Below are 26,522 nucleotides of genomic sequence, written 5' to 3'. Positions count from 1 at the left end.
CGTCCAAGCCAGCACTGTCCACCACAGCAGATGAGTGAAAGTTCTCAGGATAACATCTGCAGGAAAGGTGAGCCTAGTCCCACCAACAACACCACGCTTGGACCAACCACCCAGGGACCACCCTAGCAGACAGGTTTGTAGATAGGAAGCCATAAAGTTACCAAGACTCCTAAGACAACTGAGCAGAGGAACACCATGGGCAGAGGAAATGCTGTGAGCACCTCCTCTCCTGCCTTAGCCTGTGCTTTTCCAGGTGACAAACAGGCAGCCTCAGGCTATCCTTATTCTGGTCCTGCAAACCTGCACTGTAGAAACTGAGGACCTAAGCTGCTGATGGTTTTATAGAACACAGAGTGGATGTCCTCCCTCTCCAAATTCAATGGTATTCTTCCCCCAGGTTCCCAACTCTTGAAAAGGGAGTGTGAAAGAAGGCCTTAAATGTTAGCAGTAAAATTAAAGGCTCTTTTGGAGCCCATTTACAGAGCCACTGCTCTTGCTCTTATCACCTGGGACACAAATGCCTTGGGGGATAGCAGAGAAACCACTGAGCAGTAACAGGATGAATGAACCAGTTAGTCACAAGGAGACAATATGGGAAGGTGAAGTGTGTTTGGACACCAGGTAAACAGACACAAAAAAACACAGGAAGGCTGAGAGGAGAATATGTGCAGAGAAAACTGAATGTGAGCATGGGGTTAGAAGTGTGAGGGAACGTCAAATCAAGGAAGCAAACGTACCATTAGTCGGATGCTTTGCAAACGACACAGAAAATCGTTTTACGGCTGGCATAGACAAGAGCTCTGAGGAAATAAAAACAGATCATCTCGGTTAACAGCCTGCTTCTATGGATCCCCCAACCATCATGTGCTTGCAGCTACCCTTCCACCAGGTTCACCTTCCTCTCAATCCCCACAGGACGTGCTCCCCTGGCACTGCCACAGCTCCCCTGGCACTCCCTGCCTGCGGGGATGACAGAACCTCCTGGCTCCCTCACACACTGTCAGATCCCCACACCTCTCCGGCTGCCCTGCCAGGGTCTCCCCCAGCACCACAGAGACCTCAGCAACAGCCCCTCAGCCATGGGCAGCACCTGGTTCCTCCCCAGCAGCCACCGGGAGAGTACCCAGGCTCAGTCTGGGCCACGGGCCAAGCAAGGGGAAAACCACTGAGGGAGGTCTCAGAACTCACCTCTGCCCAAGGAAAACCACAACCACTCTGGAGAAGAACTAAAGAGCCCTGGCACAGGTCAATGCAGCTCAGAGCATCCTCTTAGTGCAAGCTAAAGAGAGCTATTTATAAGTTTAATGCTAAATTAACTAATTAGGGAGCAAATAGAAGACCCTGAAGACATGCCTCTGCAGTTCTGATGCTCAAAGCATTTCAGTACAGAAGAGGTTTGGACAGACACCTGTCAGACTGGGGCAGCTGGGACTGCCTCTCCTGGCTGTGTCCCAGGCCAAGTTCTCCTGTAGAAATCACACATCATAAAGAGAGTGAGCAGACTCCAGGAACCTAATGTGGTGCAAACAGATGAGCTTTAAAACACATGGATTAGTCTCCATGTGCTCCGAAAAAAAAAAGGAAAAGGCTGAGAACTTCAGTTTATTCCCACCCTGGAAATTCCTCAGCTGTCATGGGAATGAATGGCCTAGCTGAGACCATCTGTACGTAGGATTTGATGAGTGATCCCAGCCAATCTTGCTACTATGTAGGAACTTTTAGGAAATATTAGAATTTCTTAAAATTTATTTTTCATGTTTTGTTCTATCCAGTCAGCAGGGCCTGTATGCCTGTCCCTACATGCCAGGGTTAACAGGTGCACATATCAATTTATGCTCCACACCTCCACCGTGCTGCATTAGCTACACCCACCAACCTAGAAAAATAATATACATACAGACCAACTCTCAAACATGATGCAATTTCCTTCGACAGCATAAGAGCCCTAAAAACATTTTTCTTTCTTTAAACTCAACACAGAGCATGACAATCTTCCCCACACATGCAATCCTGTGGAAGTGCCCAAGTACTGGAGCTGCAGTCAGCTGGTAGCCACCTCCACTCCACCCAGTGCCTCACTCATGCCTTTACAGTGCAACTTTTTTAATTTAAGTGATACTGCCACAAAGCTTACTGGATCCCTGCATTCAGATAAGCCAACTTCAAAACATCATCACCAGCAGAGCTTCTCTCAACCTGAGGTTGGGACACAACCTTCCTCTTAAGTGTTTCTTAGCCCTCTTCTAGCCCCAGGCAGAGAAGACTGCAGAGATAAGGGCCCTTTTCACTTCACTCAAGCAAGTCTTTGCTAAAGAGCTATAAGACATGCACCACACCTTGAAGCATCACAGCCATGAAAAAAAAACAGAGTTCATGCAAAAATGTGCTCCAGAATCTGAAGGTTTTTAAACTCTATTATCCTGATGACCAAGTAAAAGGCCTTGATAAAATGTACTCCCAGAGCCTGAGGTAGCTGCCCTGTCACTTACTGCATTCAGCTCTAGTAATGTTTGGTTTAAACAGGAACACACATATCAAGGGTGTATTTCACATTCTATGTTCCCCAGAAGCTAAATGCCTTCCTGCCTCCTACTTGTTTTCCCAAGCCCCCCCACTGATTCCTCGCAACTGCTCCTACTGAGATCACAGGGAGCCACAGCACACTAGGAGACATTAAAAAAGAAGGATAACATCAGGTTGAATAATTCTGGACTGTGTTAGTCACACACTAGTTAAATAAGCCTGCCTTTCAGGTATCTGAGGGTACAACTGCATCTTGGCAGGCAGAGACCTCCTCACTAAGTCTAATGCAGCAGGACTCTGGGCTCAGGCATGAGCAGCAGCTGCAGGCACAGCCCCCAAAGGCAGCACAGCACCAGGACCCTGCAGCACTGTGTTGCTTCCAGATGGGGATGGAGCAAGCAGCCCATGATTCTTCTCCCTTAGGACCAGTGCTGCCTTGGAGCCATCTTGCAGAGCTGTAGAAGAAACACAGCCAGAGCCTTGGCTGGCCTTTTCAGGGGCTCTCCTGGTGTTCACACCCTCATCTGGTGGCAAACACCATGAGCTTGTCCTGGGACCTATGAGCAGCTCAGCCTGGCACAGCAGGGCTTGAGCTCCTTTCGGTTCACCCCCATCTCTACCCCTCACAGCTTGTTGTGTGCTGGGGAGCTCCCTGGAGAGGTGAGAAGCAACACAATTTTCTCTTACATGGTGAAAAGAAGCACAGAAAGCCAGTATATGAATGGTCTCAATACAATGGCACTGTTGAGGTTACAGTAAGTCTGAGATGGTATCTCTCCACCCTAGTTTGTTAGGTCATTCTCTTTGCCACAAAATTTGGCAAAAATCCAAGTGAGCTAACCTCTTTTCCCCAAAGACCACAAACTACTGCCTTAATAATCTCCCCACCTCATAATCCACCAGTTCTAGGGTTCATTATTTTTTGATATCTAGACCAATAAATACACCTCCACAACAGCAAGGAGTATTAAAATGTCAGAGCCAAATCAGAGCCCAGCAACACCATATGTTAGCATAAAACTCCTGGCGCAACGTTAGCTCCTGCCTTGTCCTAGCAAAGATCACAATTTCTCAGGATATGACAAAATGCATTGCTGCAGATATGCGACGAATGTGCATATCCAACTCTCACTCTTCTTAGGGGTCTCAGTCTTTGTCTCAATGGCATCCTGAGACACCAAAGTCCAAAAATAACCACCTGCTGCACAGGAACACACATACCGTCTTTGTATGTCAGGCTGCTAGCAAACTTTTTGCCATGGCTGCGTGCGTAGTCCTGGAGGTTGGGGGCACTGGAGGAGCCTCCCAGCACAGTGGTGCTAAACAGGCCGGTGCATTGTGACCCTGGAAAGGCATGGAAGGTGTTAGTATCACATCTCTACTGCATGCAACCACAGAAAAGCAGGGTTAGTCAAAGAATAAAGAATGAGCTGGCCACTCCACAGGCAATCTCAGGGGAAAAAATACGCCAGACAGCATGAGGGAGGCAGTATTCCCCATCCTAAATACAGTAGTGCCAAATGCACAACAGGTAGCCTAACACTCAACACCAGGAAAGTTCCTAACTCCATCCAGGGGATTACTTTCATTTGGTTTTCTTGCTCTGACCTAGGAGAAGCACCCTGACACCCTTCAGTCAGCAAATAAACACAGTCATGTCAGGAAAGCCAGGATGCTTGATGATATGATGATATTCATGTCACAAGGTTTAATTTCTCTGCTCCTCTGCCCTTTCTCCTTGGAAAGCTCCTTTCTCTGTAGGACACCACGAAGACAGGACTGCCCAATCATCCAACAGGGATTCATCACTCCGTCAATCAGTAAGGAAACAACGAGACCACAGAGCTTCCTTTCACGAGCTGCTGCCCAGATCCACTTGGTCCTATCTTGCAACTACAGAGCAGATCCAACTGTTCCATGAACCACCCTTGCAAAGCACCAGATGCACACACAGCACAAGCCTCACTTACCCTATGGTGAGGAATATGGCATGCAAGAGGGTCTCATGCAAAGGAGGGCAACCTGATACTGGTGACCTTGGCAAATGCTGGTATTTACTTCTCCAAGGCACCAGGTTCTGAGAAGTTAATTGATTTTATGTGATATTTAGGTAACATGGGGCATTTGAAACAGGTTTCTTTTGACTGAGGAACACAATCGTGAGACAAAACCTTTTTATGGGCCAGATGAAGCTACTGACTGGCTACAAATTCTCTGCTAAACTGCCCTGATGCAGCTTTCTGTGCTGAGAATACCAACTGCTAAAACAACATTACTCCCACATACAAAAGGCTTCCAGAAACAAGCAGGCTCTACCTTATTTGCTGGTTCAGATCAAACGCTGTGGGGAACAGAGACCTTAATGCTGCTCAACCACCTAAATGAGAGGTGTTCTCCCCACAGCGTTTGATCTGAACCAGCCCCGCTCACTCAGCATCTCCTCGCAGGCCATGTGCTTTAGTCCCCATCCACCTCCACTGCTCCAACATATGCTGACACCCCCATCCACACCATCCCTGCCCTGGGGAGCCCCAGGCAGGACAGCAGCACCTGTAATCCTGCTAAGCCAGCCAACTGTGCTGTTGGTCTTCTTTGGAGTAAGGACACACTGTTGCCCCATGTCTGCTCCATGCTCTTCAGGACCTCAGCTCTCACTCTGCAAGGCTCCTTTTTAGCCAGAGCTTCTCTGGACAAAACACACAGATTCTGAATTTTGAGCTATTCACAGGTAAACTCAGTCTAAGGTGGTAGTGTCTGCAGCAGGGGATGACCAAAAGGGTTCTCATGTGCACTGAACTTAAGCTACTCCACCACTGTGACACTGCTGGTGGCCTTCCACAGGATAGGCCAGCACATATGGGTCCTTGGACAAACAGGCAAAGGACTCTTGCCTGCAGAGCCACTGATACACAAGTCTTAAAAATTTTCCTCCTAATGCCTTAAACTGAAGCTCAGTGCTGACTTGGCATGAACTGGAATCTGGCAGAATGCAAGACAAATTTTGTCAAGCAGCAGCCAGGCTGATGCTCCTAATTGTTCTTCCATGGCTTAAAAACAAACAAACAAACAAACAAACAAACCAAACAGACTCATTTACAGGCAGATAAAAATGGCACAGAACGTTTTTATGACTTTCTATCTTGGGCAACCTCATGCCACTACTCATTAAGCCCAGTGTTTCTGTCATCCTACAGGAGACAGAGGCATTTTGTTAGCACCCTTAAGCTAGAAGAGAATTTACAAAAGTGACTTTGTGGACAACAGCAATTGTCTACAGTTAACTCTAGGAGACCACTGCAGCCAAAGTAACCACGCATACACATGCACCCTAAAGAACATAATGGAAAACTAGCCATTTGGATTTAAGATGTAGCAACATTTGCTAGAAACTACTGTATGTGCTGGACCTTTTTTGTGTATATAATTTGCAGATGTACATTCAATGTTTTGTTTGTTTAAAAAATGGACATCCCTTATTTCCCTATGGAAGCCTCAGCACAAAGCTTCACATCCACCACAAATACAGCACCTGTATTGCTCGAAGAGCAAGGAGTGATTTTACCCCACTCTGAAGTGTTCTTGTGAGCAAAGAAAGATACTGGAGCTTCTCTAGGCTTCTCAGACTAGAAGCACAAACACTATTGCAGATAATCCACAATAATGCACTTGCTGCTGCCCAGTAAAAGATGGTATACTACAAAGCATCCCTTTACACAGACAAAGCAAGCTGCAGCCCACTCCTTTTCCAAACAAGCATGTCAAGGCACTTTTTAAATTACACTAAGACACAATTCAAGGAGGTATGGCAGCAGGGTTATTAGAGGAGCTCTGCCCTGCTCCCCATTGCAGCAGAGCTAAACACCTGAGGTTGTGCCTGAAGAACCAGAGAAAAAGACAGCCATTACAAGGCCAGGCAAAAAGAGATAGGTTCAGCTTAAGAAAAGCTTGGAACCAGCAGGTAGTACCTGAATGAACCCCCTCATAGCACAGCTGCTGAGACAAGTCCTAAAGCCAAAGTTCAAGCTCCTGTGAGTTCTGTACCGTTTCTTACAGAGAGAGCTCATTTCAGATCCTAAAGGGGAAGAAAATAGATTTCTACAAAAGAAGCAGGAAAGGAATCAGCAAGATTCCTTTAAGAGCTTGACTGTCACAGGTAGAGAGGCACCATTATTCTGAAGAGTTCTCAGGTTAAGAGACATTCACAAAAACAGACAACCTAGTAAGTAGGGATTGTGCAAGCTAGTATTGCATCATGGGTATCTCCTGCTCAGCCCTTCTGTGCCTACAGCTGCAGGACTATATAGAAAAGGATGATGGTTGGACTGAGTATCCAGCTAGAGATTTTACTGCCACAGATCAGGTCTATCAAGTCCTTCTCAAAGTTTAATCTCTGCTGAGCTTCACAGCTGGGAAAGTGACCAGCACAGGCTTCCAAGTCAGGCAAGAACCTGAAATTAAACCTGCTGGGATCACATTTCAGATGTCATTGTCATGGAAAAGTAACACTGTACAAGGGCTAGAGGAGACTTCTTTTGCCAAAAAAAAAAATTCCTCAGAAACCTGGGAAGGGCTGCAGTAAACAGCTGTAATAGCTGCTATCCAGAGCACACATCTTCTGGTGCTCTAGACATATAAATAGTAAAGACAGTTTGTGTGTAGCCTTTGATGTACTCAGTAACTGTCCAAGCAAATGTACTTCCCTGAGTGTGCCATCTCAGAAATTCTCACACTGATTCACAGGGACTCATAGAATAACCCCAGGTTTCTCCAAGCCTATGCAAGGCAGACTGACAGCTTACTGAGTCCTGGAGGTGGTCTGTGAAAGGCAGAAGTAGATGCACCACACAAAGTAGCACATTCAAAACCCACTATGGCCAAAGCTATTGTGCCTTCATGAAACTAATATGTATCAGCCATTCCATCTTAGATTTCTCCATTGGATGGGAGCATAGCTGTCAGACTCCAGGGACACTTCCTGCCCACTCTGGAGAAAATTTCCTTTACTCGGTAAGAATTAGCTTCCAAAGCAGCAGGTCATTCAGAAGTGACAAAGGAATGATCAGATGGTTCACAAGCCTCTTGGCTGCAGGATGTCCACACAACAGAGTGAAGAACTGATGAGTCAAAACTGCTGCAAGTCTACAGACCTGTCATAATGCAAAAATGGTTTTAAAGAAAAAGAAAGTGGGCCTAACATGGGCATTTCCACCTCATGGTGTTTATTAGTCATCTTCATGATCTAGGTTCACAGCCATCTTGAAACTCATGACAGCAAAGACAGCATTTAGCTTCCAAATAGATCTTCCTTTAGGAGAAATATTTCAGGAATAATTTAAACTATGAAGACATATTTTAGGTAAGGATGACAGGGAATGGTACTCTCAAGGACACACAGAGAACACCAAGTGCCTGAAAATATCCTCCTCTGCTGGCTACCAAGCAAAGAATGGCTAACCAGGGACTCCAGCTCAATTAGAGAACTGCCTAACAATGCCACAGGTAACAGATTTGGTCTGTACAAGAGATGTTCATGAAACAAAGGTAGAAATAGGATAGTCTTACATGAAGAGCACCTTTTCACATAAGCTACTGTATTGCAGAACAGAAAGCATGCTAGTTCTCATGTAACATATCTCCTCCTACCAAGTTCAGAAATTGTGTTACAAACTATAGCAATGTGGAACCAGAAGGCCAACCCATAGGTACACAGCTTGATCTGATGTTCCCATACTATAAAGGATGAAATGTGCATCTTCTGTTGCTAGAAGGTGAAGAAGAAGATCATACATAAAAGGTAATACTGGAAGATAGTCTCTGCAGTGGTCCAAACAGTAATGCTAAAAGAAGACGAAACACAGAGACAGAGATATACGAGGAATTTAAGCCTGTAAATGAGGACAGACAGATACCCAAAGAAACACAGAGGTACAGGCGAGCAGGCTGGTTACAGGTTAAGTACAGTACCTAAGCCACTTTGCTTCATCTCAGAAGACTGCCTGGAATAAGTGCTGAAGAGGCGATAACCTCCTGATTTGGAAGAAGATTCAGATAGCACCTGCAAAGACAGACAGTATAGTCAGTGTCATGCTCTGAGTTACCCACTGGTCTCAAAAGCCTTAATACATCAATTGAAGATAAAGAAAAGTATGCCTACTCATTAAAATCACAATTTTCAAGAAGCATAAAGGGACTCATGTTAAAACTGTAACAGTGCATACTTAATTTTAATTTCAAGTTTGTGTTGGGTTGATGAACAGCGGAAACTTCAAAAGTGTGAAGGGACTCGTGTACTGAACTCCTTGTCTCCCAAGACTCTTGCTGGAATCACTGGGACAGACTTCCTTCTTTAGCAGCAGGAAGGTACACCTCCTTTAACTTACTCTGTGCCTGTCACAAAGAGGCTGCATGCAATGATCGCATCATGCGTGGCACAGAGATGGAAACCAGATAATATCTCATGCCCCAACTCTCTGATTTCACTGATTTAGAAAACAGAGTGCGAAAATGCCCGTGAAACCCCTCCAAACAGGGGGGCAATTGCTAGAGTACTTTGAAGGCACCAGCTACCTGCTGACAGTGAAGCCTTACGACACAAAATGTCCCCAAGAGAGAGAGAAAGAACAGTAAAATTAATTTTGTTACTTTAGCAAATCAGTGAACAGGACCATTCCAAACCCTGGCAGCTTAAACACTCTGTAATAAACCCACCAGTTAGCAGGGAACTCTGAGATCTTAGATGGGCAACACGAACAAGAAATGTGAAGCTGAACTGTGAGAAAGAGAGGCTGGAGTCTAAGGGAAGGCAAAGCTGTCACCATGGCTAGGTGATCAGGTCCCATGCCACTTTGTAGCTGGTTACACTGATGCCTCTACACTGTGTGTAATCCAAGTAATTCTTGTGTTTCTCAAGCCTTTCCTTTCTTTTCCTCGTGAGTTTCTCTGACCTGTGTTTCCCCTGTCCTTACTCAATGAGGGGGAGCCTGGGAGGTCTGCCTTCCAAAATATCTCCCTAACTTCTGCAGATCCTTTCTCAGAATCAACTCAGACTCTGGAACATTAAAAGGAGCACCAGGAAACCAAAACCAAGCAAAAGACTTACATTATATCAACCAAGAGTGCCCAGAGCATCATTACCTCCATGGACCCTGTTTTCCGGTTCCTGATCAGTGGTGATCTTCGCTGAATGCTGACTGGCTCAGATGACTGTGGAGACCTGGGCTGTGCACGGTCTGGCTCATCCACACCCTTCTCTTTGGAGAGGTCCTCCAGGCTGCCTCGGTCTGCTTTCTTGTCCTCATTCTGCAAATGTGGAAACATTGACATCTACAGGCATGCGGCCCAGGCAATCATTGAAACCAGCCTTGGGTGCCCCAGCTCAAGAGGACACTGAGATTCCCAAAGACCACTCTGGCCAACCCACAAGTTGCTGGGAACAGGAGGGCAGCAGAGCTGCTGGAGCAGGAGGAGCCTGCTGGGCCCATGTTGGCCACATCCCCGGTAGCTCACCTCAGCTGAGGCAGGACGGAAGCCAAACCCCGTGGGCACATTCCGCTCTTCCTCACAACCTTTCACGCCAGGGCTGAAATGCAGCTCCACATGGAAACGTTCTTCTGAAGATGGGTCCTGTGAATGTCAAGCACAGGGAATGTGTAAATAAGTAAAACTCAGTCCCACTGTCAGCAGAGGCCATGGTCTGGACCTGGGCCACCCGGCCATGCTGGTGCAGCACGTGTCCCATGCGCATCCTTTGCGGAAGCAACAAGAAACCACAAACATAATGGCTCTTGGTTTGTCTCATCTGAAAGGACATCCCTTGTTAGCATAAAGCTGAGGCATTCAAACTGCTGTTATTTTGTGACAACAGCCACCAGAGGACTAAAGCAGAGCTGGGATAGATGTATACATCCACACAAATCTAAATATAGCCCCTTCCTGACTCCTTCCAGCTGCAAAACCAGCACATACTGGGGCTGGGAGAGACTGGTTCCCTCATGGACCTTTAGTAAGGTTGTTCCAAGATTTAAGTAACTGTCTCTAACTTTAATTTTTCATATTTTTTTAAAGGAAGTCAGAGCTTTTACAGTATGTGGCACTAATGATGTAAACAAGTTTCACCATCCCTACGCACCGACAGATTTACAACACTCTCCAGGGTACTATTCAGATTTTCTTTTTTGACAAACAGCACTGGGAAATATTTCACTTCTACTATTATAACCCCACATCAGTTCTGTGAGTACAAGATTCTGGCTCTATAGCACACAGAGGAAAGGGACTGCTCCCCTCACACAACAGTCTGTAGTGCAGGACCAGGGTCACAGGAACTGGAGCTTAGTACATGCAGTTTGGTGCCAAACATGCCTACAGTCATCACCACCAGCTTCCACATCCCAGCTGGTTTCTAAATTATTCTCTTTCCTTCCTGATGAGATCAGTACATACTTCCCTAACTATATCAAGTATATTAAAAAAAATGTGGAATTTCAGAATCATTCTTCTAAATTTATGGAAAAAACTGCCAAACATAATTTGCTTGGGTATTTTGTTGTGTTGTTTTTTTCCTACTGTTCATTTGCAATTAATATTAAGAAACAGCAAACTGTTTTGTGTCAGGAAATGCCCTGAAATAGATATTATTGATTACTTAAGCTTGGAATTACTGCTCAGGGTGGCATTCTGCTCACATTCAGACTTCAAGCACAAGTCCTGTGAGGAAGGGCTCAGAGAGCTGGGGCTCTTTGGTCTGGAGGAGAAGAGGCTCAGGGGAGACCTCACCACTCTCTACAACTCCCTGAAAGGAGGCTGGAGCCAGGGGGGGTTGGGCTCTTTTCCCAGGCAGCTCTCAGTAGGACAAGAGGCCATGGGCTTAAGCTCTGCCAGGGGAGGTTTAGGTTGGATATTAGGAAGAAATTCTTTACAGAAAGGGTGATCAGGCATTGGAATGGGCTGCCCAGGGAGGTGGTGGGTTCTCCATCCCTGGAGGTTTTTAAGAAGAGACTGAATGTGGCACTCAGTGCCATGGTCTGGGAACCACAGTGGTAGTGCATCAAGGGTTGGACTTGATGATCTCAGAGGTCCTTTCCAACCTGGCTGATTCTGTGATTCTATGATTCTATGCAAGAAGCATTAACTGGGTTACTGCCTTCCACCTAAAACCAAAAACTATCAGTTGTATTAATGTGTCTGTCTAGTAACAAGCGGAGAGAGATCAGGTTACAAACTTCCCAGTGGAACTCATCTCAGGGACTGTGCTCTACATCATGGCAGGAAGGATTTTATCCTACTGCTATATCCCTCACCTTGTTGTTGTCCTCGTAGAGCATGATAACAATCTGGGTCATGTAGTTCAGCTCTGAGATAGCACTCAAATAGTCCATGGCTCTCTTCCACTGCTGGTCTTTGTTTTCCTGATATATACACACAAACAGTCGCATGGGATAAGCAACAGCAGACACTTTGAAGCATTCAATGAAATGACTCTGAGAGAGTTTGTCTCTCCATAAGGTAACAACATTGTCAGGACAGAAAACACCTTGCTTAACTTGCATGAAGAGAGATGACCTTGCAATGAGGGTGCTGACAGTGAGGAGCAGCAGCACAGAGGGATAATGCAGCCACCCACACCACCTCTGCAGACACAGCCAGCTGCCAGCCCCCTGCCCTAGGGATGCAGGGAAAGCATCACCCACAGCAGGCCCCCAGACACCCTCATCCCTAAACAGTAGCCTACAGAATGGGGTCTTTCAGAGAAACCTCAAAAAAAGCATGAGGGAAAAATTTGTGCTAAACAAGGGCTCAACACAGCATCCCCTGCCACCCAAGTCAGGGATTAAAGTAGTATCATGATCACTGCCTACAGACACACTGAGCTTCCACAGATGCCTGCTAAGCAAACCCAATCGCTCAAGGCATTTCAGAACACCATGCTTAAAAATGAGAAAATAAATCAGAAAGCCTCTCGAAGAACCTAAAGCAGAGCTTTTCTCAGAGTCTGCATGCCAGTTCCTTCAGAGAGCAGGGTATAGGAGCAAGTGATGGTGGGATCAGGTGAGTTAGTCTCCTCAAAACATGTCATCTGTCCCTCTGCAGCGGGACAGCACTCCTATGCATTTGCAACCTCAGGTCACTTTCTCTGCAAGCAAACCTATTTTCTTGATTTAGAATTACAAAGTCACTAAGTAACAGGGACCAAGCTCTTGAAATAAAAAGCTGAAGGAAGCAGGGAGAGAGAAACTCCTTCACCCACATTGCCTCATACAGCAGTATGCCTACACAGAAACCAGCAGGACAGCTCTTGGAGAAAACATGCCCCTGTACAAGCACAGCAGACAGTGCCAGGACTGAGGAGGACCAACCCTCCTACATGTCAGAGAGGTGGGAAGCTTCAGCACACAAACACAGCAGAGACAGGGCTGGTCAGAGGCCACTGGTGCACATCACTACTAGGGGAGCTGGCTAGAGAGGCAACCTACACACACTGTCCACCTTGGTATGGGCCACTGAAAAAAAGCAGGGGAGCTTACTCTGTGAGCATTGCTGGGACACTTACATCCAGGAGCCCCCCATAGCGGAAAATACTGAGCAGAGAGTGCACATGGCTCTCACTGGTGAAGTAGAGCCGTGTCCGAACGTGACGACCTGGTGACAGAACTCCTCTTGAGTACCTTGAACCAAAATCAGCTCAGTGTTACTCACAGCCTGACAGTGAATGTCCATCTATCATAAAAAAGCATTTCTGCACACCCAACAGAATAAAGTAACCCTGCACTGGGAACTGTCAAAAAGCAGCAGGACAGACCAAGCAGTGAGAGCACTGGGCACAGAAGCAGCAAGTTTTGTCTGTCACCCTAACAGATACACGTTGGGGCAGAAGTGGCCTCATCATACCAGCACTTGTCCCTTGCAGAGACAGAGATGAAGGCACCACAATCCAACTACAATGGGTTTAAGCTTCTGTGGCACCATGCTCTCACTCAGCAGTCTCACTGTGCTTTTCCACTTTCCTTCCAGTTCGAGAAGCATCAATGTGCCTCCCTCTTTGTGTGTCCTTCAGTGCATGCTCAGTGCATCCTTTCACACCAGCACTCTTGTGGTGTGGCCCCCACACACTGCACCAAAGCTGCCCTCCCCACTATCAGCAGCATGCAGCACAATCCTTACAAGGGATGTAGTTTGTTGACAGACTCATCTTCATGGGTTCTCTGTAGGTCCAACTGGATCTTTTTAATAAGAGGAAGACAAAAGCCAATAGCAATCTCCAGTTTCTCCTCTTTATTGATGCCATATTCCTGCAGAAAAAAAAACCCCACAATAGATATCCCTGAGCCCTGGTTCTTTGCCACATCCTCACATGAGAAGAAGCTGGACTTGACCTGTCTGCAAGCATCGCCACAGCCAGGCAAGGACAGAAAGGGAAACATCACTCAGCACCTTCCTTTTTTTTTCCCCCTACATTACTGCAGAGTGTAACAAAGATAGAGACTCCTTCAAGAATCCCAGCCTGTCTAGACATGATGGCTATTTGCTAAGTCAAAATCTGAAGTGCTATGCTGGAAATAGCCAAATTGCATCTCATCAGGAACACTTGAAAACATTCAGACAATCACTCCTGCTCCACATGAGCATAAGTGCAATCGGGTCTTCCTGGCAGAAGCTCACCCCATATAAACAAAGCATTTCTGCCTATGTGGCCCTCCTTCCCCCTCCCATGTTCATGGGTATGAACTTTGAGAAGCAAGCTAACTTTGCAAAACCTAACTTTGCACACTGAACAAGTTCTAGTTTGACATGAATAACAAACCTGCTCTATAGAACAAGCCTTTGCTTTAACACAGAAATCTCTCTTTCCCCTACAACGTGAAGAATGGTATACCACTACAGCACATGCACTCAGCTCAAAGCTGTGCTGTAACACACTGTGAAGAGCATGGAAAAGCTTGGGTCAGCTCTTCACTACCCTGACAGTCAGAATCCTCATCCAGGAAGCAAGACCTCCCACAACTTAGTTTTGGACTTACACAAACACTAAGAGATATATCTGAGAAATACCTGTGATATGCTGCCTTGGGAGTTAATGTGCATGAGAATTGAAAAAAGGCAGAGAGGGAAAGGGTCAGACACTGACACCACAGACATCGTCACACATACCTGGGGTATGATCACATCTGCCAGGGCTTTGGAAAGTTTGAAAAGCTCAGCTGTGCCTTCCAGTTTCAGTGCACAGTTGTGCTGCACGTCATACTTGATGCAGTCGTAGATATCAGGGATCTTGCTGATGTCATAACGTCCATTCTTCATGCGGAAATCTCGCTCCAGCTTACTCCAGCGCTGCAGCATCAGTTCTAAAGTCTCACTGTGGTACAGCTGCAGGTCTAAACAGGGAACACCAAACCATGGTCACACCCTGACTACTTCTATGTAGACTTCAGGTAGACTGACTTTTCCCTGCAGAGAAGGGTTCTGACTGCTATGTCACCCATAGGAACCCCAGACTGGAAATGCCATTGGACCTGTTACAGAGAGTTTTGACCTACAGCAAAAAGCTAGTTTTGAAGTATTTGAGAAATGAGAAACTGCTTGTGTTGGTTTATATCTGACATAAATCACGTGAAATGTCCCACAGAAGACTTTTTAAAACTTCTGCAGCACCCTTAGGATATTTTTCAGAGATAAGCAATTTGTGACTGGAAAACTTGCTGTTTATATTCTTGAGCTCCCCTCCAGGAAATGCTTGAAAAAAATCAGGCTATACCACTGCTGTTGACACTCCAAACTCAAGATGCACATACCATTACCTTTACATTATATCTCTCTAACAGTAGTTGAAAGTGGAGCCTTCTACACCAATAGCAGATACAGCATTTAACTTTAAAATTTCTTTGCTACAAACACAAACATAAACCACAGTGGTGTTTGGGAGCTCTGAAGATGAATGAATCTGCTCCAGACCCTTTTCAGTTCTGATGCTCACCTGCAGATTTTGGGTCTTCCAGACGTTTTTGTATCTGTGAGGTGAGATTCTCAATCAGGGTGAACACCTGGTTACAGATCTCTACTGGATTCTGGATAAATGTCATGGAGTTGAGCAGAGAAGCACTTCCTGTAGGTGCTAGCTGAGAGACGACACCAGCAGAGATTAGACAGCATCTTTACAAACTGGGAACACAAAATGCCTTTTTTGTTGTGCCACTTTCTGATTAGGTACAAAAGTTGAGCTCCCAACTGAGCATAATAATCTGGCCTGTTCCTAGAGGTAGTTAGGCATGTTTTAAAAACTTCCTCAAGTCCAAACTCAAAGGGAGTAAAAAACTGCTCCTATCACATCAGATACACCTACAATATTCACTGTCGTCTCACTTTGCATCTGTGTTTGAGCAGAACGGATTCAGAGAAGTCTTTAGTAGCTCTTCAAGGTGATAAATGTGCTCCTCAGTGGTAATGGATTTCAGACTCCTAATCAGATCTCAGAGTCTGGGAAAAAATAGTACTTCGGGTACCTGTCAGAGAAGCAGCTATAGTGCTTTTATTGGTCACTGTGCTAGAGGTAGCCCATGCTCTATACTCTGCAGCTATCAAGACACTGACATGAGCACTGAAGGGTTAGTATCCAAAAGGTCTGTTCACATATGCACAAAGCTGTTCAGCAGGCTTCACATAACACAACTGCAGCATTGCTTTTTCCTTCCAGATACAGAGGGTAATAAAGCCACACAGGTGCTTTACCTTTTCATAATCCTCTTCACAGAACTCTGCATCCTTCTGCATGATTTCACGCAGTCGTGCCTTCACTCTGTGTTGACAGCTGCTAAGGGAATCACTGTCACTGTCCAGGAGACCATTCATATTGGCACTTTTCACCATTTGCACCAGGATGGGGGTCAGCTCTCCTTCCAGGGCCAGCAAACCCTAAAAGCAATACAGAACAAGATTTCAGTTATTTGCAACCCAAGCAACAGACATTTTTGGTAGTTTCACAGCCAGCCTTTAACCACCTTGAGTGAAATTTCATCTGTTCTTTAAGAGCATTTTTACAGCAACAGAATCTACAGTCACCAATTACATGGCATGCTTCTAGAGTTGTTGGAGGTGAAAGGCTAGCTGCCCCAGATTTGCCTAGGCAACTGTTGAGCAGCCAACTCAGTTTGTTGGAAAATGTTGATACAGCAGAGGCCCTGAAGCTTAGCTAAGGTCACCACAGGATTCACCTTGGCTCAAGCTTTAACTGCAGATGAACCTGCCTTTTCCCCTACCCTTATCCCACACTGCACCAAAGGCATTTCATTCACCTTTTAAATTCAGCAGTCAGGGAAAAACCTCTCTGACTGGGTTGTCATCCAAGAAACTCTCATTTGGTAAGCAATTAATACTCAGCAACTCAGGTACTCTAACATCAACCAGCAACACCCCGTAAATAACTCCTTCTCTGGTCAGAGACCTGTCCTGGACAGGATACTAAAGGTAGCACACACATGCAGCCACACTGGATCTCCATTATTGTCCCAGACACTTGCTATGAGCACAGTGTATCACAGAGGAAGATCTTAGGACAGCTCCTCATCACTAGAGGTTTTCCTTTATAACTGGCTTATTTTAAGACTAACGTAGCAAAACTACTGCCCAGAAGAGAGGAAAGACCTTTGCAAAAGCTGCTGCTGTCATCTGGACTCGTCCCTCATCTGAGGCATAGATCTTGAGATCATGACGGTAGGTGCTGTGCAGCCTGAGCAAGCCACATCCAGGGAAACCAGCATAATCACCTGAGCAGAGAACAAATTCAACATTCTGACAGCTGCAAAACTATCAGCTGAATATACTGCTTTAGACAATGAACTCTACTGTTGTAACAAAGTTATGTAGAGAATTACCTGTATGCCAAGACAGATTTCCTCTGTTCTCTTTATCTGACTTAATTCCTTGTCAATCATACCTAAATTTTAAGTTGTATTTGCTGCATCAGAATGCATCTTACTAGAATGGCTTCCCTTTTCTGAATACTGGCACAGTAATTAAAATAATGCTCCAAGACATAGTAAAGTTTAACACTGCAGCAAACACTTCTAGCCAGCTTTGGGATCTTCAAGTGCAAAACTCAAATTATCTTTCACTACCAGGTCAACTCCACAGAACAAAAACAGTGACCTGAGCATAGGCTGCCTATATCCCAGAGATGTTGGAGCACCCCCTAGGTGCAGATAAGTCAGCTGGGCTGGGTAGCCTGGCACAGGGCCAGGACAGGACCAGTGATGGAGGGACAAAGCTTACCTTGGCCACCAGGGTACATACAGCGAAAGGCTCGCCCCAGCTCCTCTGCCTGGACTCTTCCTGCTGGTGTCAGCTCTCCACCCCACTTAAGCACCAAGAGAAGAGATGGGGAAGATTCTCGACGAGCTTCTAGAAGACAAGGAGATACTCACAACAACACATCTCAAAGCAGAGCTTGCAGGGGGAGAGAAGGGGAGAAGAGGTTGTCATTGGAGCCTTGAGGAGCATCCTCAACCCAAAGCAGATGCAAAATCCTCAGGAACCAAACAAGTACAAAATTAAGAGTTTCTACTTTTTGAAGGTATAGGCTGACCTTCATGAAATCAGAAGCACAAGCCCCATGGCACCATCCCGCATGTACTGGTGCATTACAGTATGCATCACACCCCCCATAGGATGTGAGCAAAGGCAAGGTATGGGCCACTCATTTGGCTTGCATGTCCAGCTGTTGATAATGAGTAGGAAGACTGCACACACTCTTGAACACCAGGCTTTAAGATCATGGCAGCAACAGCAGGTTTCTTTACCTTCATCTTCACTTGCAGCTTTTGGATGTCCATGAGGCAGATAGGTCAACTGCACCTTACGGTTGATGCCAGAGAAATGTCCATACCTGTCACGAGGAGGAGGGGTAATGAAAACAGATCAACTCCACTCACACTTCACTCAGAGGTCCCTGGGCAGCATGCAGAAAAAATATAGCACAGGTAAGAGACTTTCTGCTGCAACCAGGGCCAAGGAACATGAACAATTTTTTTGCTATCTACCTGTGATCTGGCACACACTTCCAAAAGAAGCTAAACAACCCCCAAATGAAAATCAAAGATCCACTTACTTGCCTGCTCTTTAGCTGCTCTCACACCCCACTGCGGCTTTAATCGACTTTAGTTAATTTCTATCTACATCTTTAACAAGTGAATTAATGGGATCATAGAGAAAAAAAAAAAAATCTCCAGCTGCTCTGAGGATAACCACATCTCTAGTGAGCAGAAAGAGCAGGGAAAGAGACCATGGCAAAAATTCACCCCCTGTGCTCCGCAGGCACGGCTTGAACACAGACACTGCTTGTGCCTGCGTACAACATGTAAGAGCACATAAACATGTTTCACAAGCTCCTTCTTTTGACACCAGGACAGCCTTATTTAAAACAAGGTTTTGTTACAAATTTATCAAAATCACTCATATCCATGAGGTCCCTACAGGACATCAGTTCCACTCCCGTAGCAAAGGAAGCTGTTTAGCCAAAAACCAGACACACTTGCAACAAGAGTCAGCACTGGCTCCAATGGCATGGTGAGCATGGCACCTTTCATGAACAGCTGCTAACAAAGGATGTAGGAGACTCTGACCTCTGGGAACCAGGTGGCCAGGACATCTGCAGCACAGCTTGTTTGTACACTGCATGCTGACCCACAGCTCTGAGACAAACAATACCCTGAGATAAAAACCCTTACATCTCCAAAACGCTCTTCAGCTGCTCCAGTTTGGATTTCCTCTCCTCAATCTCACAATCACCGTGGGTTCCCAGTTCCACCACAAGCTCTCGTGCGATGTCCAGCACTTCCTGTTGGAGAGCATGCACTGTCTCACACACCCAGAAATTCTGCCTCAGACCCAACACTGTACTCTTGCAAGGAACCCTGCTGAGTGTGCACAGGGTAGGGAATGAGCCAGGCTTTTTGTGACAGACCACTGTGCTTTCAGTGTTTCCACCCTCCCAAACAATTGCCTCATTCTGGTATCTGTGTTACATGCATCTCCCAGAGAGTCACCCCAGAGAGAATTCCCCTCACCTGTAGCTGCTCTGGTTTCTTCAGCTTCAACTTCCCTGTCTTATAGCCATCATATTTCTCAAATAATTCAAAGAACCTGAACAGAGGACAAAGAACCCTGATTCATTTTCTGTTATTTCAGTGCTACAAACACTGTCATCCCTTCACATGCTTCTATGCTCTGCTCCACAGGGAGAACCAGCAGGCCTGCTGCCTCCTTCTTGGGCTTCAGAAATTTTGAAAAAACCCAAGCATTTCCAGCCACAGGTATGAACAGGAAGTAGACACTCAATTCTCATTTAGGGAGGCACTTCCCTTTGCAGCACCCAGCAGACCTTTTCTTCCAGTGTTCACAAAGAAGGTGCCGGGATCCTAATGGGGAAAGGGCACTCCCTCACCTGAGCAGAAATCGTTTGCTTGAAGTAGCCAGGGAATGCCCTGCCTCCACGCACCCAGCCCTTCTGCTTCCGCCTCTGGATTCAGAGAAAGTGCCCTCTCCACTTCCTGGGAGCACAGCAAGCATCTTCCTGCTTTGATTCTTACCGGGGATGCTTAACTTCCATCTTCATCTTCTGCTTTGGGGTACGATCTCCATGCCGGATGACCGCAATAACGCAACGAAGCTCCATCCTGGGCAAACACACAACAAATGGAGAATGCCAAGCTGCTGGGTGATGTCTGTCACCTGGGCAGGGTTTGCACTTTGCCCCTCATGTAGCCCTCACCAATATTCTTTTGAGAAGACAGCAGGTACTCACATGGTGCCTGAAGTTGTGGGGACAATGGGAATGTCTTCTGCCTCTGTTGGGATGGACCAGGGAATATGGAACTGGGGAGCCAATTCCCGCATAATGATATTTCTGGGAGAAATTAATACAAAACTCACAAGAAAATTCCATTCCGCCTCCTCCCTAGCAGTTCAGCTGAAAGTTTTGAATAGAGCCATAGAATTTCTCCTCCCTTTCCTCACAGAGACATCTATCTCACCATGGGCTAGTTAGAGCACCCCAGAGGGACACCAATTGCCTTCACATCACCAATACTGCACGTGGGCTTAGCATACAATGAAAACTCCTGCAAGACAGATCTAGCTGTAGACATAGACAGCTAATGCCAATGCAGGCAGGAGCTCCAGGGGCTAAAAGTGATTAAATAATTTCTCCCAGAGCCAAGCTTTCACTGGCTGAACAAATGTTTCATATGAAGCCACCTTTAGACTTCCCTGACACACTGATCAGGACTCCACATTCATCTTACTGGTGTGTGCTACCTTGCCTGCTACCAAAACTTGAATTTCACATACCCAAGGATTTTGGCACAGTCGTCATAATACTTCATTTGAGTTCTTCACAAAACTGAAGCCATTCACGTCGCAAACAAAGAAGTGGCCATTGGCCCGCAGGAGGTCAAACCCACACACGGGTTTGCTGGGAGGAGGAAGCAGAGGAGAGAAGGCAGGCTGTGGGGAGCCCCCAGCCATGGGGCACACCTGCCCCCACTCCCTGACCTCATGAACTGTGAGACAGTGTGATAACAGGGCCAACAGCCAGCAGCAGCAGGGCTTGTAGAGGGACCTTGACAGCTACCCTCAAAGGCCCAACCCAGAAGTGCAGATTAAGCCCATCAGACCCTTCCCCCACCTCCCAGAGCTCTAAAGGCTTAAGACAGCAGCTCCTGGCTCTCCTGCTCTTGCCCTCTAGATCCAGCCAGACCTCCAAGCACAGACAGTAAGTGGTGCAGGCACAGACACCCTTACAGTATGGAAATGCTACAAAACAAGCACAACTATCGGCAGAGGTGCGGGGGGCTGCGGGAAATGTGCAGCGAAACAGGAACAAGCAGCCCAAAAGCTGCTTCTGACCATACGTAGACACACACCCACCTCTACTGACCTGTGAAACAGAGCACAAACATGCATCAAAGCCAGGGCAAAAACAGAGAAAGAAAAAGGCAGGATGAGTGCAGGGTCAGCATGATCACAGCATGCTCACATTCTGTCATTAAAGCTCAGATGTTACACTGGATACCAGCCACTGCCAGGCATGGAAGACATTCGCTGTGGTCTCCTGCTTCCCTGCCAGCCCCTGACAACAAACTCCCATGGCCAGCAGCTGGCAGCAGGCATGTGAGATGCCATACTGGAGACACCCCAGGGTAACAAGAGCTCAAGCCTCAACATTGGGCAAGATTCCAGTCAGGTATTTGTGCAGTACCCTGCTTGCAGAGGAGAGGAAACACCGACCTTAAAGGCTACGCAGACTTTCCGGGCAACTAGTTTTTCCATGGCAGTCAGCATGACTGGGTATCGGATTTCCTTCCCTTCACTGTCCCGTTCAACCTTCCCATCCAAAGCTGGTGACTTGCGAGCCTCCGCATGGGCATAGTCCGGCCCAACAGTGTACACCTGGGGAGAGGAACGGTCACGCCTGACATGACAGACTGGTAATGCAGACACAGAGATCAGATGTACTCTGAACACCCTGCAGAACATTCACTTCCCACTGTGGGATCCAAACTGCAGTCAGAACCTCACAGCTTAAGCAAACACTCCAGAGCTGAAGTAGGACTATGAAGGACTACCCAACCTTCAGCTATTCCAGGCCTGGAGAAGAAGGGGCTGGTCCAGGCTTCTCCTTACCTTTACATCCGTGCCATCTGTAGGCATGAACTCCTCGTAAATGTAGGAGCCTGTCTTCCTCACACTGCTCTCTGGGGAGTACACACTACTCCGGCTACCAATCTGAAAGTAGAACGAACACCTCAAGGAAGAGGGCTCCTTTTCTCAGATGGAAGAACAAAAAGCCTAATGTGCAGAGAATTAACAGATTGCCTCTCAGAACCCCCAGCTATTACAGCACACTTATTTATGGAAAAGAAAAAAGACTCCAAAACACAGGCAGTAGATATGTCCTTTTCCAGGCCTGAAAGAGAAGTTATGGAGTGTTAAGCTGACTTCAGTCACTATAAAATACACGGAACAAAAACAGTGGATAAAGACCTATGAAGTAAGGAGCATAGCTAATAAGCAAATGAAAATAAACAATGACAGGTGAAAATCAGACCAACTTAACTTCCTTCTAGGACAGCTGACTGATCTCATGGACAGACCATGACAATGTTCCCATTTTTTGTAAGGCAGCAAGCAGAATGCCTGCACATCAGCTAAGGAAACAATCATTTTAAGGTTATTAATCTTAAATAATCTTAAATAATATGTAGATGCATGAAATAAAGGGGTTTTTTTTAAGTAATTATTTTATAAACTGAGGAAGTGATCTGGAAAAACAGCATGTGATTCAGCAAGGGACAGGACAAGACACAGGTAAAACAGAGGATAGAGAAGGCCAAGTCAGCACCACCATGAAAACATGTTTTCCTGCAACTCCCAGGTAGATAAGGTTGGACTAAAAGTTCTAACAAGGTCTAGACAACACAAAAACTTCCTTTTCCCTTCATCTGTCACAACATTCCCTCCTGAATCCACACGAGTCTCAGAACCACAGGTCTGAGCTGACAGAGACCCCCACCTCACCTTGCGGAAGAGGCGCTGGCTGCCGCCGCCTGCTGATGTCGGGTAGTAAATGTACACGTTGTGATCCTCAGCACTGACTGGCTTCTCTACAAATGGCTTTGGGAAGACAGCTCCATTTACCTCCACGTGGTCCTCTCCTTCCACCAAGTTGCACTCTGAAGACAAAGCACAGCAGCAGTGTGTTAGGAAAGGGTGAGACAGCTCTGCTGCAGAGGTGAAGCCCTCCAGTCCTGCCCACTCAGACAGCTTTGCTGGCAGGGCCTTTGTCCACAAAGAACAACAGACCTGTGAATCGGGCCTCTTCAAGAAGATTTTCTGTACCTGTGCTCTGAAGGTTATCTTAAATGTTACTGTCAAGAGTTTGAGCATGAGGAACTAGAGTAGGAGAGCTTTCAGACTCTAAGAGGGGCAGCACACAGAGAGGTCTATTCCCTCCCATCCCTGCCCATATTCCATCAAGGTCATGCCATCAGCCCCTCCTCTCTTTCAACCACTCCATGCTTGCCTGCTGTTCCCTGTGCTCCTTTACCACCAGCTCTCCACATGTTCTTCACAATCCACATCCATCAGGGCAGAGCCCTGTAGCCCTTTCCTGAGTCAGCCCTGATGCAGGTGCCCTCAAGCACCCATCCCTGACAGCATCGAGATCAGGTTGCACATATATCTGTATACATTTGTATTTTTGTTCTTTATCCCTTCTGTTACTGCCTTTCCCCTGTTCTAGTAAATCTGTTTCCAGTTTTTTTTCATTTCCAATTTTAAGTCTTTCATCTTTATTCACCTTTTATCTTCCCTTTGGAAGGGTGGACGGGGGGTAATAAGAGAATAATTCTGTCCTGTGGTTTTTAGTCCACCTAAACTGCTAAGACATGACAAGTACAGTATGTGAAAATGGCTTTCAGTAGAGCCTGGACACCAACCTTCTGGTCTGTCAGGGTCTCGATTAAGCACAGCATAGCGAGGCAAGTCTATTCCCTCTTCTTGAAGGATCCGATATACTTCACGCCTGCAGAGGACAGAAACAGTGTCAGAAGACTCTAGAAGGTCCTCCACATGCCACATCACTCCCACTGATGATGAACAAAGTCAGAGGAACACAAAAAAGCCTCAAGACAGCGAGAAAATACTTCTCAGCACATGCTCTGCTGGTAAGATCTACAGGCTATGGGGCATGCCTCAGTCCTACTCCAGACACCTAGAACATGCCACCCACGCCAGATCTGCCCTGTCACGCTAAGCTGCTCAATGCCCAGGCCAGGCAGGTGCAGCAGGGACTCTTTCCATCCTGTGTCAGTTGGGAAACTCCCATTCTGTGAGACCTCTTCCACTTCCTACTTCATCTAGCCATTCCTAACAAGACATCTGCACCAGAAAACCAAACATGGCAAGTCTCAATGGTTTTACCCCCAAACCTATTCCCCTCCCTGTTTTGGAGAAACAACCCCAAAAGCCACTGCTAAGGTCCCCTTCCTCCCCACCTCACTTCTCCGCTTGTGGCCAGGAAGGCAAATTCTACACAGCATATTGCAGAGGAGAATCACACAAAGGAAGAAGGAGGGGGCTTTACGGAGAGGCCAGACACCCACCTGTCCTGGATGTAATACTGCATATCAAGGTCATTAATCAGAAATGGCTTGCACAACTTGGCATAAGCAACTGCTTTATCCAGGGGGAATCCTGAAATACAGGGGGGGAAGAATGAGTAGGAGCTCCCTTGTCTGATGTCAAGTAGGCTGAGGCCTGCCACAGACTTGTTACCTTTGGAGTGGAATGATATCAGGCAGTCACAAGAGGGCCAGTTCTCCACTGGTTCATTCAGAATAACATCTTCCCCCATAATCACCACGGTGATATACTCAAACTTGCACAGACGCTCCAGAATCTGTGTCATGGGCTTTGACTTGGACTTTTTGGTCATAGCACAAATTCCAACCACAATCTGTCGTTCAGGTGGCTAAGGGAAAACAGATCAATTTAGTACAGGGTCAAGTACTTTACTGAATTTAAGCTATATCAGTGTAGAAATGCAGCAATGCAGAACAAGGGATTTTGTTACAACCTTATGCTCTCACAGGTCCTGCTAGCCTCAAACCTGTACACACTTCCAGCTCCCACTTAAGAGTTCACTGAAGGACATGATGAAGGAGCATCCCAAAACAACCTCTTCTTTGCCAGGTAGTAGGTGCCTCCTCCTTTCACTGGGCACTAATGTTAAGGTCAGAAATAGATATCTGGCACCTGAACGAGCAGCAGGCACTGGAACCCCACACCATGTTCTCTGGCTCATAACTCACCAAGACACCTGGTGGACTTACGCAGGCTCACAGAAGAGCCACAAATGTTTTATAGCAAAAAGTTCAGGAGCTCGGTATTTTTGTCTTATCTGAGAAAAAATGAAGGGGAGATTACAACAGCAAGTAGCTATAAGTAAAAGAGAAATAGTAACAAGTCTTCTTCCATATATCTGATAAAAGTACAAGATCCAGTAGGACAAAGTTAAGTTGAGTAAGTAAAAAGAGAAGGTATGCATACAAAAAGCACAGGGAAGTGTAATGGAGGAACGGGTGAGGAAACCCCAGACTGGATGTTTTCCTGATAGATTAATTATAGCCCAAGCAGGATTAGATGCAGTGAGATCATCTGAAGTGATACACACAGGACCGTGGGTTACCCAGCACAAACAATTGTGGCTTTAAACCATAACCTGAGACTTTAGAAATTACAGCACTGACTTGCAAAGCCAAGGTTCCATTGCAAGAACAACAGCTGGGAAGTGAAAGGGTTTCAAATTGTTCACCACACCTGATAAACAAGTTTCTCAGTGAGCATCACAGTACATAACACCACATGGGTTTGAAGGAAGCCCATATAGGCTCCTAAGTCTCCAACCCACTTGTGATGGAAACTGAAGGTACAGAGACAACAGAAACCACCACTGCACTGGCATAAAGTCCCAGAAATGCACGTGGCCTGCAGCAGCATCCTGCACCATCCAAGTCCCAGATGCAGAACAGTATATCTAACATCTAATATAGCATTGCAAGGGGACCAAAAGCAGCCAGGAGACGGAGATCATTCTCATTTCTGCATATTGTCCCTGGAGGTTAAAGAAAACAATAAATGTTTCCTTTTTGCAGACACACCTTTGGCTTTTTCACAGTTCCCAGTTTTCCTAAAGATTTCCCTGGTTAAACAGGAAGGTTTACAGCAGTGTGAGGGTTAGGCAGCTAGGATAAAGAAATCTGCTATTATACCTGAAGAAGACCAGCCAGCTGCTCTGGGATCTACATCAGTGTGAGGCAGCAAGCATGGCAGTGTGACAGTGCAACATGTCTTGTCAGAAATGACACTTGTTCCCCAGGGCCATGCCACACATCCCGGTGCCACATCCTGGTGCCTGAAGTCCTGACTGCTTGCGGCCTCAGCCACAACCT

The 26,522-nt window shown here is 46.3% G+C and overlaps 1 protein-coding gene across 1 annotated transcript in view; it reads right to left on the bottom strand.

The window, feature by feature from the left end:
• The window catches only part of PPIP5K1 (diphosphoinositol pentakisphosphate kinase 1), a 42,437-nt gene that overhangs the window by 10,738 nt on the left and 5,177 nt on the right, over positions 1 to 26,522 (bottom strand). The window contains 26 exon segments of the mRNA XM_030456775.1: positions 738 to 800; positions 3,745 to 3,867; positions 8,488 to 8,578; positions 9,658 to 9,822; positions 10,030 to 10,146; positions 11,823 to 11,930; positions 13,073 to 13,187; positions 13,684 to 13,811; positions 14,671 to 14,894; positions 15,494 to 15,635; positions 16,246 to 16,428; positions 17,158 to 17,279; positions 17,785 to 17,913; positions 18,312 to 18,397; positions 19,239 to 19,348; positions 19,578 to 19,653; positions 20,100 to 20,186; positions 20,315 to 20,416; positions 20,860 to 20,894; positions 20,896 to 20,981; positions 21,798 to 21,960; positions 22,195 to 22,296; positions 23,089 to 23,243; positions 24,009 to 24,094; positions 24,675 to 24,765; positions 24,847 to 25,042. Of these exon segments, the coding sequence (XP_030312635.1) occupies positions 738 to 800; positions 3,745 to 3,867; positions 8,488 to 8,578; positions 9,658 to 9,822; positions 10,030 to 10,146; positions 11,823 to 11,930; positions 13,073 to 13,187; positions 13,684 to 13,811; positions 14,671 to 14,894; positions 15,494 to 15,635; positions 16,246 to 16,428; positions 17,158 to 17,279; positions 17,785 to 17,913; positions 18,312 to 18,397; positions 19,239 to 19,348; positions 19,578 to 19,653; positions 20,100 to 20,186; positions 20,315 to 20,416; positions 20,860 to 20,894; positions 20,896 to 20,981; positions 21,798 to 21,960; positions 22,195 to 22,296; positions 23,089 to 23,243; positions 24,009 to 24,094; positions 24,675 to 24,765; positions 24,847 to 25,042 (3,085 nt within the window).

This window comes from Calypte anna, chromosome 10 (assembly GCF_003957555.1).
Source record: "Calypte anna isolate BGI_N300 chromosome 10, bCalAnn1_v1.p, whole genome shotgun sequence".
NCBI classification, from domain to species: Eukaryota; Metazoa; Chordata; class Aves; order Apodiformes; family Trochilidae; genus Calypte; species Calypte anna.
Note: the sequence above shows the minus strand (reverse complement) of the source record. Positions and strands in the feature narration are given on the sequence as shown.